General features: G+C 71.9%; 1 protein-coding gene across 1 annotated transcript in view; it reads left to right on the top strand.

The window, feature by feature from the left end:
• Positions 1–15220, top strand: part of PLXNA3 (plexin A3) — a 40146-nt gene that overhangs the window by 10693 nt on the left and 14233 nt on the right. Inside the window, 17 exon segments of the mRNA XM_039510747.1 lie at positions 958–1158; positions 3597–3693; positions 3940–4130; positions 6345–6490; positions 6980–7100; positions 7295–7397; positions 7400–7430; positions 7846–8046; positions 9289–9382; positions 9775–10014; positions 10447–10590; positions 10975–11209; positions 11478–11617; positions 13255–13511; positions 13812–13878; positions 14172–14318; positions 14723–14882. Of these exon segments, the coding sequence (XP_039366681.1) occupies positions 958–1158; positions 3597–3693; positions 3940–4130; positions 6345–6490; positions 6980–7100; positions 7295–7397; positions 7400–7430; positions 7846–8046; positions 9289–9382; positions 9775–10014; positions 10447–10590; positions 10975–11209; positions 11478–11617; positions 13255–13511; positions 13812–13878; positions 14172–14318; positions 14723–14882 (2575 nt within the window).

The raw sequence follows: 15220 nt of genomic DNA on the forward strand, positions 1-15220 counted from the left end.
TGGATAACTGTCTCCCGGCCCCACCCCACAGGGGCCCTGTCCCGGCACCAAGCAAGGGGCCCCTGGTAACCGCCCCTGCCCCACCCCAGAGCCAGCTGCATACCAGGGCTTTGAGCTGGATCCCAGCTGCGGAGGGGGAGGGGTGGCAGATGTCAGACCATGCGGCTGCCCCTAATGGAGCGTAATTGGCTGGGGCGGGATCGATGGGGCGGGGGGACCCCGGCTGGATCGATGCACCAGGCGGTGCCCTGTGGTCAGGATAATTGATAGCGCTGGGGCTGCGGTTTGGAGTAGCGGCCGCAGACAACGCCCAGGGCCAGGCAATGGGGCCCTGGGGACTTGGGGGAGGGGAAACTAGCTGTCGCTGCCCCCCTCGTGCTCCCCCTCCCCAGTCAGTCTCTGAGCCCCTTCCCCATAATCAGTGTCTAACAAGGGGGGGCAGGGTCGGGCCGGGCTGGCAGGGCTGCGGGTCGGGAGTGAGGGGCACCGGCAGGGCTGGGCTGGGCTAGCAGGGGCTGCGGGTTGGGAGTGAGGGGCACCGGCAGGGCCGGGCCGGGCTGGCAGGGCTGCGGGTCGGGAGTGAGGGGCACCGGCAGGGCTGGGCTGGGCTACCAGGAGCTGCGGGTCGGGAGTGAGGGGCACCGGCAGGGCTGGGCTGGGCTAGCAGGGGCTGCGGGTCGGGAGTGAGGGGCACCGGCAGGGCTGGGGCGGGCGCAAGGGTGGGAGGAAGTGGCTCTGGGGCTCCTTTCCTTTATTGCTAATGTCCCCCCCACAAAAGAAGAGCAGCCCCTCCCCCACCAAGTAACAATTAAGCAGCTGCGGTTGTCATGGCAGCTCCCAGAGATCCAGGATCCTGTATCTCCAGCTCCATCCACTGGCACTGGGGTCCTGGGAGCCCGGACTCCTGGGTTCTCCCGGCTCTCCCCAGGCGAGGTCCCCATGACGCTCTCTCCCCAGGGCTGCCCGGAGCTGCTCCCGGCGGGCGAGATCCTGATCCCGGTGGGGCTACTGCAGCCGATCACGCTCCGGGCCAAGAACCTGCCGCAGCCGCAGTCGGGCCAGAAGAACTACGAGTGCGTCTTTGCCGTGCAGGGGCGGCGCCAGCGGGTCCCAGCCGTGCGCTTCAACTCCAGCAGCGTGCAGTGTCAGAACACCTCGGTGAGCCTCCCGGCCCGGGCCCCCTGCCCCCACTAGCCCCCCTGGTGCGGGCCCCCTGCTAGCCCCCCGGCCTGGATCCTCTGCCCCCCTGCTAGCCCCCGGCCCAGGCCCCTGCCCCCTGCTAGCCCCGGCCTGGGTCCCCTGCCCCACTAGCCCCTGGTGCGGGCCCCTGCTAGCCCCGGCCTGGATCCTCTGCCCCCTGCTAGCCCCGGCCCGGCCCCTGCCCCCACTAGCCCCTGGTGCAGGCCCCTGCTAGCCCCGGCCTGGATCCTCTGCCCCTGCTAGCCCCGGCCCGGGCCCCTGCCCCTGCTAGCCCCTGGCCTGGATCCTCTGCCCCTGCTAGCCCCCAGCCCGGACCCCTGCCCCTGCTAGCCCCCGGCCCGGGCCCCTGCCCCACTAGCCCCTGGTGCGGGCCCCTGCTAGCCCCGGCCTGGATCCTCTGCCCCTGCTAGCCCCCGGCCCGGGCCCCTGCCCCACTAGCCCCTGGTGCAGGCCCCTGCTAGCCCCGGCCTGGATCCTCTGCCCCCTGCTAGCCCCCGGCCGGACCCCTGCCCCTGCTAGCCCCCGGCCCGGCCCCTGCCCCACTAGCCCCTGGTGCGGGCCCCTGCTAGCCCGGCCCGGATCCCCTGCCCCCCTGCTAGCCCCCCGGCCCGGACCCCCTGCCCCCTGCTAGCCCCGGCCCGGGCCCCTGCCCCACTAGCCCCTGGTGCGGGCCCCTGCTAGCCCCCGGCCTGGATCCTCTGCCCCCTGCTAGCCCCGGCCCGGGCCCCCGCCCCACTAGCCCCTGGTGTGGGCCCCTGCTAGCCCCCGGCCTGGATCCTCTGCCCCCTGCTAGCCCCCGGCCGGACCCCTGCCCCTGCTAGCCCCCGGCCCGGCCCCCGCCCCACTAGCCCCTGGTGTGGGCCCCCCCCGGCCTGGATCCTCTGCCCCTGCTAGCCTCCCGGCCTGGGCCCCTGCCCCCTGCTAGCCCCGGCCTGGATCCTCTGCCCCCTGCTAGCCCCCGGCCCGGACCCCTGCCCCTGCTAGCCCCGGCCCGGGCTCCCGCCCCACTAGCCCCTGGTGTGGGCCCCTGCTAGCCCCGGCCTGGATCCTCTGCCCCCTGCTAGCCTCCCGGCCCGGGCCCTGCCCCTGCTAGCCCCTGGTGTGGGCCCCTGCTAGCCCCCGGCCTGGATCCTCTGCCCCCGCTAGCCTCCCGGCCCGGACCCCTGCCCCACTAGCCCCTGGTGCGGGCCCCCTGCTAGCCCCTGGCCTGGATCCTCTGCCCCTGCTAGCCCCGGCCCGGGCCCCTGCCCCACTAGCCCCTGGTGCGGGCCCCTGCCAGCCCCGGCCTGGATCCCTGCCCCTGCTAGCCCCGGCCCGGGCCCCTGCCCCTGCTAGCCCCTGGCCTGGATCCTCTGCCCCGCTAACCCCAGCCCGGACCCCTGCCCCCGCTAGCCCCGGCCCGGGCCCCTGCCCCACTAGCCCCTGGTGCGGGCCCCTGCTAGCCCCTGGCCTGGGTCCTCTGCCCCCTGCTAGCCCCCGGCCCGGGCCCTGCCCCGCTAGCCCCTGGCCTGGATCCTCTGCCCCCGCTCCTCGGCCTGGGCCCCTGCCCCCTGCTAGCCCCTGGCCTGGATCCCCTGCCCCCTGCTAGCCCCCCTGCCCCGCTAGCCCCTGGCCTGGATCCTCTGCTGCCCCCTGGCCCCGGCCCCTGCCCCCGCTAGCCCCTGGCCTGGATCCTCTGCCCCTGCTAGCCCCTGGCCCGGACCTCCTGCCCCCCGTTAGACCCCCAGCCTGGGCCCCCTGCCTCCCCACTAGCCCCCTGGCCTGGACCCCTTGCTAGCCCCCCAGCCTGGATCCCACCAGCCCAGCTCCCTTTGCTCCCCAGCCACATGCGGAGTCAGGGCACCGTGGTGACACCCCCTGCGCCTGCACCCCTCCCACTTCTGAGCACCCTTTTTTCGGGGGGGGGGATCAGCCTGTGTCCTGGCCCCAGGGATGGGGGAGGGGCATTCAAGCTGGGTTCAGCCAGACCCCTGGGAGGCTGGGAGGTCTCTAACCCCATGGGCTCTGTGCCAGGGCCCAGTGCCAGACACTCCCCCCACTGGCTGCAGGCCCACAGCCAGGACATGCTGGGGTTAAGGAACCGCTTGTAAATGTCTGAGCTGGGCTGCAGGTCGGGAGTGAGGGGCACCGCAGAGCTGCGGGGGGGCGGGATGTGTTTGATGTTTCACCCCTTGTAGGGGGGGATGCTCTGTTGCTAGGCGATGTGACAGTTGCCATCTCTGTTGCTAGGAGATGCCTTGGTACCTTCTTTTAACCCTTTGTGGTCCTGTTGCTCTCTCCCTGCCCAGCCCCAGGGTTGCGGGGGGTGGGGGGGCGAGGCTGCTCCTCTGTGGCTCTCCATGTCCCCCACCTCACCCCCTCCACTGCCCTGCTCTGACCCCCCGTTCTCCCCCCAGTACTGGTACGAGGGCGACGCGGTTGGGGAGCTGCCTGTGGACTTCTCCGTCGTCTGGGACAGCGACTTCCCCATCGACCAGCCCCCCGGCTTCAAAGGTCCAGGGGGCTGCACCCTGAGGGGGCGGGGGCTGGGTCAGAGTGGGGGAGTGTCATGGGGGAGGGGGAGCAGGGGGAGTGTCACGGGGAAGGGGGTGGGGCAGGGGGCTGCGCCCTGAGGGGGCGGGGGCTGGGTCAGAGTGGGGGAGTGTCATGGGGGAGGGGGAGCAGGGGGAGTGTCACGGGTAAGGGGGTGGGGGTGGGGGCAGGGGGGCTGCCTGTCTCTGACCTCCCCTCTCCCCCCAGCCCTGCTCTACAAGTGCCCAGCCCAGCGCCCCAGCTGTGGGCTCTGTCTCCGCTCCGACCCGCGCTATGAGTGCGGCTGGTGCCTGGCCGAGCGACGCTGCCTCCTGCGCCCCCAATGCCCAGCCCCCAAACTCAACTGGGTGCCCCCTGGCCGGCGTGGGGCCCGCTGCAGCCACCCCCGCATCACCCAGGTAACCCCCCCCCACATCACCTGAGTAATGCCCCCCCATTACGTGGCCCGTGGGGGGTGCCCCTTTCAGTGCGACAGCCCTTCTCAGGGGGCCACTCTCCCTCGGGGTCAGGCCCCTCCACCTCCTGGAGCCGCACCTCCCTGAGCCTCAGCACGTCTGTCTCTGCCGTGGGCCCCCTCAGGGAGTCCCCTCGCTCTGGACCCCCAGGCCTCCAGCCCCAAAGGGGATAATTTCCCCCGCCCCTGTTCTCTAGCCTGGAGCGACTCTCAGCCAGCGTAACACAGGAGGGTTATTGAGGGTTGAACCCAGCACAGGAACCTCTCAGGGCCTCAGGCCTGGCCTCCCCCAGCCCAGCACATCCCAGTCCCCCTGCAGCCAGGTGGGCTGTGCCTGCTCCCCCTCTCCAGCCCCGAGCCCCCCTGCTTCCCAGCTGGGCCTCTGATACCCCCGGCCCCAGGCCCCCTCTGTCCATTGGCTTCTCTCCAGGGAAACAGGGCCGTAAACGGGGTGGCCTGGGCCCCCTCTCCTCTCCTCTCAGCCCCCCTCTGGCTGGAGCCGGCTGGGCAGGTCACCGGGGTCCTCTCCCCGCAGCCCATTGTCCCCCACTGGCCAGAACCGGCTGCGACTCCTGAGCTGGGTCCCCGGGTCCCCAGTCGCTGGGGTCTCCATCCTCCAGGCCATCGGCCGGGGTCCCGAGTTCCCTCTCCAGTCCTGTGTCCCAAACTCCCTCTCCCCTCCCCTCGTTACACCCGTCACACGAGGGTTCGGCGACACGTGCAGCTGTCCCGCGGCAGGAGCGAGGGTGGCTGCGGCGCCAGCGCTGGGGGAGCCCTGCCAGCGCTGCAGGTCCTGCACCTCCCCGTGGGGATCAGCTCCCAGCCCCGGGCTCTGCTTACGCTGCCGCTGCACTCGGGGGGCTGGAGAGCACCTGGGTAGCCAAGGCCTGAGCCCCCCCCCATGCAAACCAGTGGAGAAAACAAAAAACCCCAAGAACCCCCCTCCCTGCAGCACCCCGGTAACAGCCCCCTCCCCAGCTCTCCAAGGTAACAGCCCCCCGCAGTGCCCCTGTGCCCACCCCACTGGAACCCACACCCCAACCACGGCCAGGCCCCATCTCTGCTGTGGGCACCCCCCAGCTCTGCCGCCTCACCCGGGGGGGTTTGTGTGCTTTGGGGGCCTGGGCGGGGGCAGGGAGCTCTCTGCCTCACTGACTCCCCCAGGCTCCCCCAGGTGCCGCCAGGGCCCAAGGAGGGCGGCTGGGGGCGGGGGTGGGGGGGTCTCTGCCCCACTGACTCCCCCGGGCTCCCCCAGGTGCCGCCAGGGCCCAAGGAGGGCGGCTGGGGGCGGGGGTGGGGGGGTCTCTGCCCCACTGACTCCCCCGGGCTCCCCCAGGTGCCGCCAGGACCCAAGGAGGGCAGGTGGGGCGGGGTGGGGGTCTCTGCCTCACTGACTCCCGGGCTCCCAGGTGCCGCCAGGGCCCAAGGAGGGCAGCTGGGGGCGGGGGCAGGGAGCTCTCTGCCCCACTGACTCCCCCGGGCTCCCCCAGGTGCCGCCAGGGCCCAAGGAGGGCGGCTGGGGGCGGGGGTGGGGGGGTTTCTGCCCCACTGACTCCCCCGGGCTCCCCCAGGTGCCGCCAGGGCCCAAGGAGGGTGGCTGGGGGCGGGGGTGGGGGGGTCTCTGCCCCACTGACTCCCCCGGGCTCCCCCAGGTGCCACCAGGACCCAAGGAGGGCAGGTGGGGGCGGGGGTGGGGGGGTCTCTGCCCCACTGACTCCCCCGGGCTCCCCCAGGTGGTGCCGGTGGCGGGGCCCAAGGAGGGCGGCTGGGGGCGGGGGGGGGGGGTCGCTGCACCACTGACTCCCCCGGGCTCCCCCGGGTGTTGCCGGTGGCGGGGCCCAGGGGGGGCGGGTGGGGCCGGGGGGGGGGGGTCTCTGCCCCACTGACTCCCCCGGGCTCCCCCAGGTGGTGCCGGTGGCGGGGCCCAAGGAGGGCGGCTGGGGGCGGGGGTGGGGGGTCTCTGCCCCACTGACTCCCCCGGGCTCCCCCAGGTGGTGCCGGTGGCGGGGCCCAAGGAGGGCGGCTGGGGGCGGGGGTGGGGGGGTCTCTGCCCCACTGACTCCCCTGGGCTCCCCGGGTGGTGCCGGTGGCGGGGCCCACGGAGGGCGGCTGGGGCGGGGTGGGGTCTCTGCCCCACTGACTCCCCCGGGCTCCCCAGGTGGTGCCGGTGGCGGGGCCCAAGGAGGGCGGCACGCGGGTGACGGTCGAGGGGGAGAACCTGGGGCTGCAGTTTCACGAGGTCGTGGTGCGCGTGGCCGGCGTGCGCTGCAACTCGCTGCCAGGCCAGTATGTCCCTGCCCAGAGGTGAGGGGAGCAGTGGGGAGGGGAGGAGGGGATGTCAGGTGGGGTCGGGCGGGGAGCTCCGGCGGGGGTCAGGCAGGGCGTGTTTGATCAGGCAGGAGCTGGGTGGGGAGCTGGGATGCAGGGGGTCAGGTGGGGGTGTGTTTGATCAGGCAGGAGCTGGGTGGGGAGCTGGGATGCAGGGGTCAGGTGGGGTGTGTTTGATCGGGCGGGAGCTGGGTGGGGAGCTGGGATGCAGGGGGTCAGGTGGGGTGTGTTTGATCGGGCGGGAGCCGGGGTTCGGGCGGGGGCTGGGATGTGGGAGCTGAGGGGTCAGTCCAGGTGTGTTTGATCGGGCGGGAGCTGGGGGTCAGGAGGGGAGCTGGGATGCAGGGGGGGGGTCAGGCGGGGGTGTGTTTGATCAGGCGGGAGCTGGGGGGGTCGGGCAGGGGGGGGGGATGTGGGAGCCGGGGGGGGCGGGAGCCAGGGGGCTGACCCCCGTGTTCCCCCCAGACTGGTGTGCGAGATGGAGGAGTCGCTGGTGCCCGACCCCCCGCCCGGCCCCGTGGAGATCTGTGTGGGCGACTGCGGTGTCGACTACCGGGCCCACTCCCCGAATCCCTTCACCTTCGTGGTACCAGGGCAGGGCCTCCGTGAGGGAGGGAATTCTGGGGGGAGGGGGCATGGGGGGCTGTGGGGGTTGGGGGTGGTCCATGGGGGTCTGTGGGGGGAGCAGGGTAGTTGTGGGTCATGGGGCGTTGTGGGGCATGGGAGAGGCTGGGGGGCTCTGTGTGCATTTACCCCCATAACTGCTGTCTCCCGCCCCAGACCCCCAGGCTGCGGGGACTGAACCCTGGGGGGGGGCCGGTGTCCGGGGGGACCCGCATTACCCTCACTGGGACCGATCTGGACGCCGGCAGCAGCGTCAACATCTCATTGCAGGGGCACCCTGCCAGCTGCTCAGGTACTGGGGGCAGGCATGGGAGGTGGCAGGGCCTGGATGACGGTGTGGGTGGGGAGCAGAGAGATGGGGCGGGCTGGGTGTGGCGGGGACAGGGATGGTGGGCGGGGTGTGGGGGCAGAGGGATGGGGGTGTGGTGGGTCGGGGGACAGAGGGATGGGGCGGGCTGGGTGTGGCGGGGACAGGGATGGTGGGCAGGGTGTGGGGCAGAGGGATGGGGTGTGGTGGGTCGGGGACAGCGGATGAGGGTGGTGTGGGGACAGAGAGATGGGGCAGGATTAGGGTTGTTGGTATGGGGGCAGGTGGTGGGAATTTAGGGGCAGGGGATGTTGGGAGGGGGGTGGGTAGGTCAGGACTCAGTGGGGAGATGTGGGGCAGGGGGGAATTTGGGGGTCTCTCACTTTCCCTTTCCCGGCAGGAGGGGGCCTGAGGAAATCGTCTGCCTGACCCCCCCGTCCATGCTGGGCCCTGGTCCGGCCCCCCTCAGTGTCTTCATTGACCGTGCCAGCCTGGCCCCCCCTGAGCCCCCCAATGGCACCACCAGCCCCCCCGTCCTGATCTTCCGCTACACCCCCGATCCGGCGGTGACCCATGTCGAGCCCCAATGGAGCATCGTCAAGTAAGAGACCCCCCACTGTCCCCCCTCCTGTGGCCCATCCCTGTCACCCCCACACAGCCCCCTGCTGACCCTCCCACTGCACCCACCTGCCCCCCGTGCCCCATCCCCTCCGCACCCCATACTCCCAGCCCCTGACCCCACACCCCTGCCAACCCCGGTGCCCCTGCGCCCCGTCCTCCCCACACTCCCAGCCCGCTGTGAAACAGGTTCCCGTAAGCCGTGTCCAGCGGGATGCACCACAGGTGGGGCCAGGGGGCTCCGTCCGGTCCCAGTTCTGGTCCAGGTCCGTCGCCTCAGGCCACGTTGTTCCATTCACCCCACGCCCGGCACGGCCTGGTCCCCCCCATCACGGGGTCCCCGGGCGCTGCTCTGGGGCTGCTCCCCACAAGCCAGGCAGGACTCTGGGAGCCTCCTCTCCCTCGGAGCAGCCTGTCTGCAGGGCAAGACGCTCCCACGGCTTCACCTCCGGGGTCTCTCCTGGGAGCATTCGGCCTCCTCTGCCCCCCCGTGCGCTTCCCCCAGCGAGTCCCCCCGGCGGGGTCCTGGGGGGCCACAGGGTCCTGCCCCCCCCCGCGCAGTCAGACGTGACTCAGCCAGCCGGGGACACAGAGGTTTATTCGATGCCAGGAACAGGGGCTAACACAGAGCTTGTAGGTACCGCGAGCCGGACCCCTCGGCCGGGTCCATTCTGGGGGGCAGGGAGCCAGACCCCAGCCCTGCGGCTCCCTCCATTTCCCCAGCCAGCTCCAAACTGAAACTCTCCAGCCCCTCCTCTCCCTTTGTCTCTCTGCCGGGCCAGGAGGTCACCTGATCTCTTTGTTCTCCAACACCTTCAGCTGGCACCTTGTGGGGGGTGCCCCCCCCCAGCCAGGGCGTCAGCCATTCTCTGCACACAGCCCCGGGCTCTGCACCGATCCCACCCCCTGATCCCACCGGCTAGATTAAGAAAAGCAGAGGGGAAACTGAGGCATTCACACAGTATTCAGAGAAACCACTAAGAACAGCCCCACTTGGTCAGACCCCCACAGCCTCCGGCCCTGATGATCATCCCGGTGCTGGCACTGAGCTGGGCTGGGCGGGGTCCTGGCAAGGGAGCCGTGAGGGGGCAGGGCAGAGGGGGGAAGGACATGGCCCGATGGCGGGAGAGGCGTCCCAGCCCAAAGGGCCACCCCCGCATGCCAGCCCTCACCCCCCACCAAGCTGCGTCCCCCTGGGGGGGCTGATGTCTTCCCCCCCCTCCAGCGGCAGCACCAGCCTGACAGTGACTGGGACCCGCCTGCTGAGCATCCAGGAGCCGCGTGTCCGAGCTCTGTACGGGGGCGTCGAAACCGTCAACGTGAGTCGTGCCCCCATGGGGGGGGGGGGGGGGCAGGGGACTGGGATAAGGGGAAGGGGACGCAGCGGGGGGCCATCAGCTGGGGACAGGGGATCTGAGTGGGGTGGGGAGACAAGGGAACAGTTTCGGGGGGGACGGGACCTGAGCCTCCCGATCCACCCCCCTTCCACACTCGAACTGATAGACCCATAACTTCTCCCTGCTGTCCCCCCTGGATCAGACCCCTCCGGCTTGTACCCTGTGCCTTCCCCACAGAATCCCCCGACATGCTGCCCCCAAAGCTTCTGCCCCCCCTTCCTGGACGCCCCAACACGCTGACTCTCCCTCCGAACTGCCGCCCCCGCCCGGAGTCCTGTCCCCCCCGTCCCCACTGACCCTCTGCCTCTCCCCAGAGCTGCCGGGTGCTGAATGACTCCCTCATGCTGTGCCAGGCGCCTGGCATTGTGCCCGGGGGGCGGGAGCTGCCCGCGGCGGGGGCCTCCCCTGACGAATTCGGCTTCCTGCTGGACCATGTCCAGGCGGCTCGAACCCTCAACCGCTCGGCCTTCACCTACTACCCTGACCCCCAGGTCGAGCCCTTCAGCCCTGCGGGGGTGCTGGAGGTGAAACCCGGCTCCCACATCGTCCTCAAGGTATGGGGGGAAGGGGGGCTTAGCGAGGGCTGCAGGTCGGGAGTGAGGGGCACTGGCAGGGCTGGTGGGGGCAGGGCTGGGCTAGCTGGGGCTGCGGGTCGGGAGTGAGGGGCACCGGCAGGGCTGGTGGGGGGAGGGCTGGGCTAGCAGGGGCTGCGGGTCGGGAGTGAGGGGCACCGGCAGAGCTGGCGGGGGCAGGGCTGGGCTAGCAGGGGGCTGCAGGTTGGGAGTGAGGGGCACCGGCAGGGCTGGGCTAGCAGGGGGCTGCAGGTTGGGAGTGAGGGGCACCGGCAGGGCTGGGGGGGTGGGGCACCCAGGGCTGGGCTAGCAGGGGGCTGCGGGTCAGGAGTGAGTGGCACCACTGGTGCTGTGTCTGGCCCGGACGCCTGGGTCCAATCTCCCTCCCCCTTTCACTGTCCCACCCCCCCCCAGGGCAGGAACCTGATCCCAGCGGCCGCTGGGGGGGCCCGTCTGAACTACACGGTGCTGATTGGGGGGGAGCCCTGCGCCCTGACGGTGTCAGAGACCCAGCTGCTCTGCGACTCACCCAGCCAGACAGGGGAGCAGCCAGTCACGGTGCGTTGCTGGGGGGCATGGCCAGGGGCTCCCCCAGGGGGTGGGGCTGGGGGCTCATGTCGTGGGGGGGGCAGCCCCTCACTCTCTGGTGTGGGGGCAGGACATGGACGGGGATCAGAGATCACAGGGGGTTGGGCGGGTGAGCAGTCCCTCTTGGGGAGCTGTGGGGTGCGTTTGGGGGGGGATAGACTGAGTGGGGGGGCTGGGAGGGGGTTATCTCATCAGAACCATGGGGGAATTTGTACCCCCCATTGCAGATCTGGGAGGGTTGCCAAAATGTGGGGGGAGGTGCCCCCGATTCCCCCTCCCACATTCTGGGGGGTTCGTTCCTGGGAAGTTGAAGGCACCCCCTTGTCTAACCTCCACTTCCTCCCCTCCTTCCAGATCCTGGTGGGGGGCCTGTCCTTCTCGCCCGGCTCCCTGCACATCTACCCCGAGGCAGCCCTGCCCCTGGGAGCGCTGGTGGGGCTGGGCGCGGGGGGGTCCCTGCTGCTCCTGGCCATTATCGGGGTGCTGGTTGCCTACAAGCGCAAGACCCGCGACGCCGACCGGACCCTTAAGCGGCTGCAGCTGCAGATGGACAATCTGGAGTCCCGGGTGGCGCTGGAGTGCAAGGAGGGTGAGGCTGGGGGGCGGGGAGGGGCGGCAGGACTGGGGGGCTGGGGTGGGGGAGGGATGGGTATGGATTGAGAGGAAGGGGGGACTGGGGCTCTGGGTGAGGGGTTTGGGCTGCGGGGAAGGAGCACAGGGCTGGGGGGCCCTGCTGTGGTGCTTGGCAGGTGCCGAGTTGGGGGGCAGGAGACGTTGGGATGGGGGGCGAGCGGTTGCCCCTGCACGGGGGAAGGGCGGGGGCGGGGGTCCCCCCTGACCCCTTTGCCCTCCCCCAGCATTTGCAGAGCTGCAGACCGACATCAACGAGCTGACGAACAACCTGGACGGGGTGAAGATCCCGTTCCTGGACTATCGGACGTACGCCCTGCGGGTGCTGTTCCCCGGCGAGGAGCCCCCCATGCTGCGCCATGGCCACGTGAGTGGGGCCGGGCCAGGGTGGGTGCAGAGCAGAGAGGAGGGTCTGGACTGGGGGGCAGAGCGGGGGGCTGAGCTGGCCCCGGGGTTCTGGGGGGCAGAGCAGGGGGCTGAGCTGGCCCTGGGTTCTGGGGCAGAGCAGGGGCTGGGCTGGGGACTGAGGGGCAGAGCGGGGCTGGGGGCAGAGCGGGGCTGGCCCCGGGGTTCTAGGGGCAGAGCGGGGGCTGGCCCTGTGGTTCTGGGGCAGAGCAGGGGCTGAGCTGGCCCGGAGTTCTAGGGGCAGAGCAGGGGCTGGGGTAGAGCGGGGACTGGGCTGGGCCAGGGTGACTGGGGGGCAGAGCTGGGGGCTGGGCTGGCCCTGGGGTTCTGAGGGGCAGAGTGGGGGCTGGGGGGCAGAGCAGGGAGCTGGGTGGCCCCGGGGTTCTGTGGGGCAGAGCAAGGGGCTGGGCTGGCCCCGGGGTTCCGGGGGGCAGAGCGGGGGGCTGGCTGGCCCCAGGGTTCTGGGGGGCAGAGCAGGGGGCTGGGCTGGCCCCGGGGTTCCGGGGGTCAGAGCGGGGGGCTGGCCCGGGGTTCCGGGGCAGAGCGGGGCTGGCTGGCCCGGGGTTCCGGGGTCAGAGCGGGGCTGGCTGGCCCCAGGGTTCTGGGGGCAGAGTGGGGCTGGGCTGGCCCCAGGGTTCTGGGAAGAGCAGGGGCTGGGCTGGCCCCGGGGTTCTGGGGCAGAGCGGGGCTGGCTGGCGCCGGGGTTCTGGGGCAGAGCAGGGGCTGGGGCTGGCCCCGGGTTCGGGGGCAGAGCGGGGCTGGGCTGGCCCGGGGTTCTGGGGGCAGAGCGGGGGCTGGCTGGCCCTGGGGTTCTGGGGGCAGAGTGGGGGCTGGGGGGCAGAGCAGGGAGCTGGGTGGCCCCGGGGTTCTGGGGGGCAGAGCAGGGGCTGGGCTGGCCCCGGGGTTCTGGGGGCAGAGCGGGGCTGGCTGGCCCGGGGTTCTGTGGGGCAGAGCAGGGGCTGGGCTGGCCCGGGGTTCCGGGGGCAGAGCGGGGCTGGCTGGCCCGGGGTTCTGTGGGGCAGAGCAGGGGCTGGGCTGGCCCTGGGGTTCTGGGGGCAGAGTGGGGCTGGGGCAGAGCCGGGAGCTGGGTGGCCCCGGGGTTCTGGGGGGCAGAGCGGGGGGCTGGCTGGCCCCGGGGTTCTGGGGGGCAGAGCAGGGGGCTGGGCTGGCCCCGGGGTTCCGGGGGGCAGAGCGGGGGGCTGGCTGGCCCCGGGGTGGGGGGGGGCAGAGCAGGGGGCTGGGCTGGCCCGGGGTTCGGGGTCAGAGCGGGGCTGGCTGGCCCCAGGGGTCTGTGGGGCAGAGCAGGGGGCTGGGCTGGCCCCGGGGGTCGGGGGGGCAGAGCGGGGGGCTGGGCGGGCCCCGGGGTTCCGGGGGGCCGAGCAGGGGGCGGGCTGGCCCGGGGTTCCGGGGCAGAGCGGGGGCTGGGCTGGCCCGGGTTCCGGGGGGCAGAGCAGGGGGCTGGCTGGCCCCGGGGTTCCGGGGGGCAGAGCGGGGGGCTGGGGCTGGCCCCGGGGTTCTGGGGGGCAGAGCGGGGGGCTGGCTGGCCCCGGGGTTCCGGGGGGCAGAGCGGGGGCTCTATCTCACCCCCTGCCCCCCCAGGCGCCCCCCGGGGCAGAACGGGGCCTGCGGCTCTTCGGGCAGCTCCTGCACTGCCAGCCCTTCCTGCTGACCTTCGTCCACGCGCTGGAGGGGCAGCGCGGCTTCTCCATGCGGGACCGCGGGGCCGTGGCCTCCCTCACGCTGGTGGCCCTGCAGGGCCGGCTGGACTACGCCACCGGCGTCCTCAAGCAGCTGCTGGCCGACCTCATAGAGAAGAATCTGCAGAACCGGGCCCATCCCAAGCTGCTGCTGCGCAGGTGGGGCCTGGGGAGCTCCCACCCCCCCTGGGACCCCCCCCCGTTCCCCTGGGACCTCCCTGATACCCCCGGGGCTGCCCGGGACCCCCTGTTCCCCGGGACCTCCCAGGACCTCCCTGAACCCACCCCTTTCCTTGGGACCCCCAAGATCTCCCCTGGAACCCCCATTCCCGGGGCCCCCATCCTGCCACAGGGAACCTGCTGAGCCCTGGGCTCCCCAGGTGAGACACCCCCCCCAGGACACCCCCTGTGACCCACAGTAACCTGGACTCCTGGGTCCCCGGTCTCTCCCTCCCCCAGGACGGAGTCGGTGGCTGAGAAGATGCTGACAAACTGGTTCACCTTCCTGCTGCATCGGTTCCTGAAGGTGAGAGGGGGGTGGGGGCTGGGAGCCCCCCCCCGAACTCCTGAGTTTTCTCCCCGTCTCTGGGAGGGGAGCAGGCTCTGGTGGTCAGAGCAGGCGGGGCTGGGAGCCAGGACTCCTGGGTTCTCTCCCCGTCTCTGGGAGGGGAGCAGGCTCTGGTGGTCAGAGCAGGCGGGGCTGGGAGCCAGGACTCCTGGGTTCTCTCCCCGTCTCTGGGAGGGGAGCAGGCTCTGGTGGTCAGAGCAGGGGGGCTGGAACCCCGGACGCCTGGGTTCTCAGCAGTAATGCCCCCCCAGGAGTGCGCTGGGGAGCCGCTGTTCCTGCTGTTCTGTGCCATCAAGCAGCAGATGGAGAAGGGGCCGATGGACGCGGTGACGGGGGAGGCGCGGTACTCGCTGAGCGAGGACAAGCTCATCCGCCAGCAGATCGACTACAAGACCCTGGTCAGCTGGGGGCAGGGGGCCGGGGGGGCTGTCGGGCTGGGGGACCCCGTTTGCCCAGGCGCTGGGCCGTGCCCAGCTGTTATCAGAGCCCTGGGGAGTGACCTCTCTGGCCCCCACGCATCACCCAGGGTGCCCGGGGGCCCTCCTCAGACCCTGTGTCCCCCGTCTGTGCGTCTCCAGCAGCCCCCCAAAATCCCATCCGCCCCCTGGCACCCAGCACTGGGGGGGAATTGCTTGGGGGGGCTCCGGGCATGTGTCATTCCCCCACCCATGGGTCACTCCCTCCGGGGATGGGGAAACCAAGTCACACGTCTGCTAGAAACTCCAGGGGGTGGGGGCTGGAAGCGGGGAAGGGGAGGGGGACTCAGACTGAAGGGACCCCCCCGACCTGCCGTCCCCCCCAGACGCTGTACTGTGCCAGCCCCGACCCCACCGGTGGCCCCGAGGTGCCCGTGAAGGTGCTGAACTGCGACACCATCACTCAGACCAAGGAGAAGCTGCTGGACGCTGTGTACAGGGGGGTCCCCTATTCCCAGCGCCCCCGGGCCGACGACACGGAGCTGGGTACGGGGGAGATGGGGGGGTACCGGGGGTCCCCTATTCCCAGCGCCCCCGGGCCGACGACACGGAGCTGGGTACGGGGGAGATGGGGGGATACCGGGGGGTCCCCTATTCCCAGCGCCCCCGGGCCGACGACACGGAGCTGGGTACGGGGGAGATGGGGGGGTACCGGGGGGTCCCTTGTTCCCAGCGCCCCCGGGCCGACGACACGGAGCTGGGTACGGGGGAGATGGGGGGTACCGGGGGTCCCTTGTTCCCAGCGCCCCCGGGCCGACGACACGGAGCTGGGTACGGGGGAGATGGGGGGGTACCGGGGGGTCCCTTGTTCCCAGCGCCCCCGG

This window comes from Mauremys reevesii, linkage group 22 (assembly GCF_016161935.1).
Source record: "Mauremys reevesii isolate NIE-2019 linkage group 22, ASM1616193v1, whole genome shotgun sequence".
Classification (NCBI taxonomy): Eukaryota; Metazoa; Chordata; order Testudines; family Geoemydidae; genus Mauremys; species Mauremys reevesii.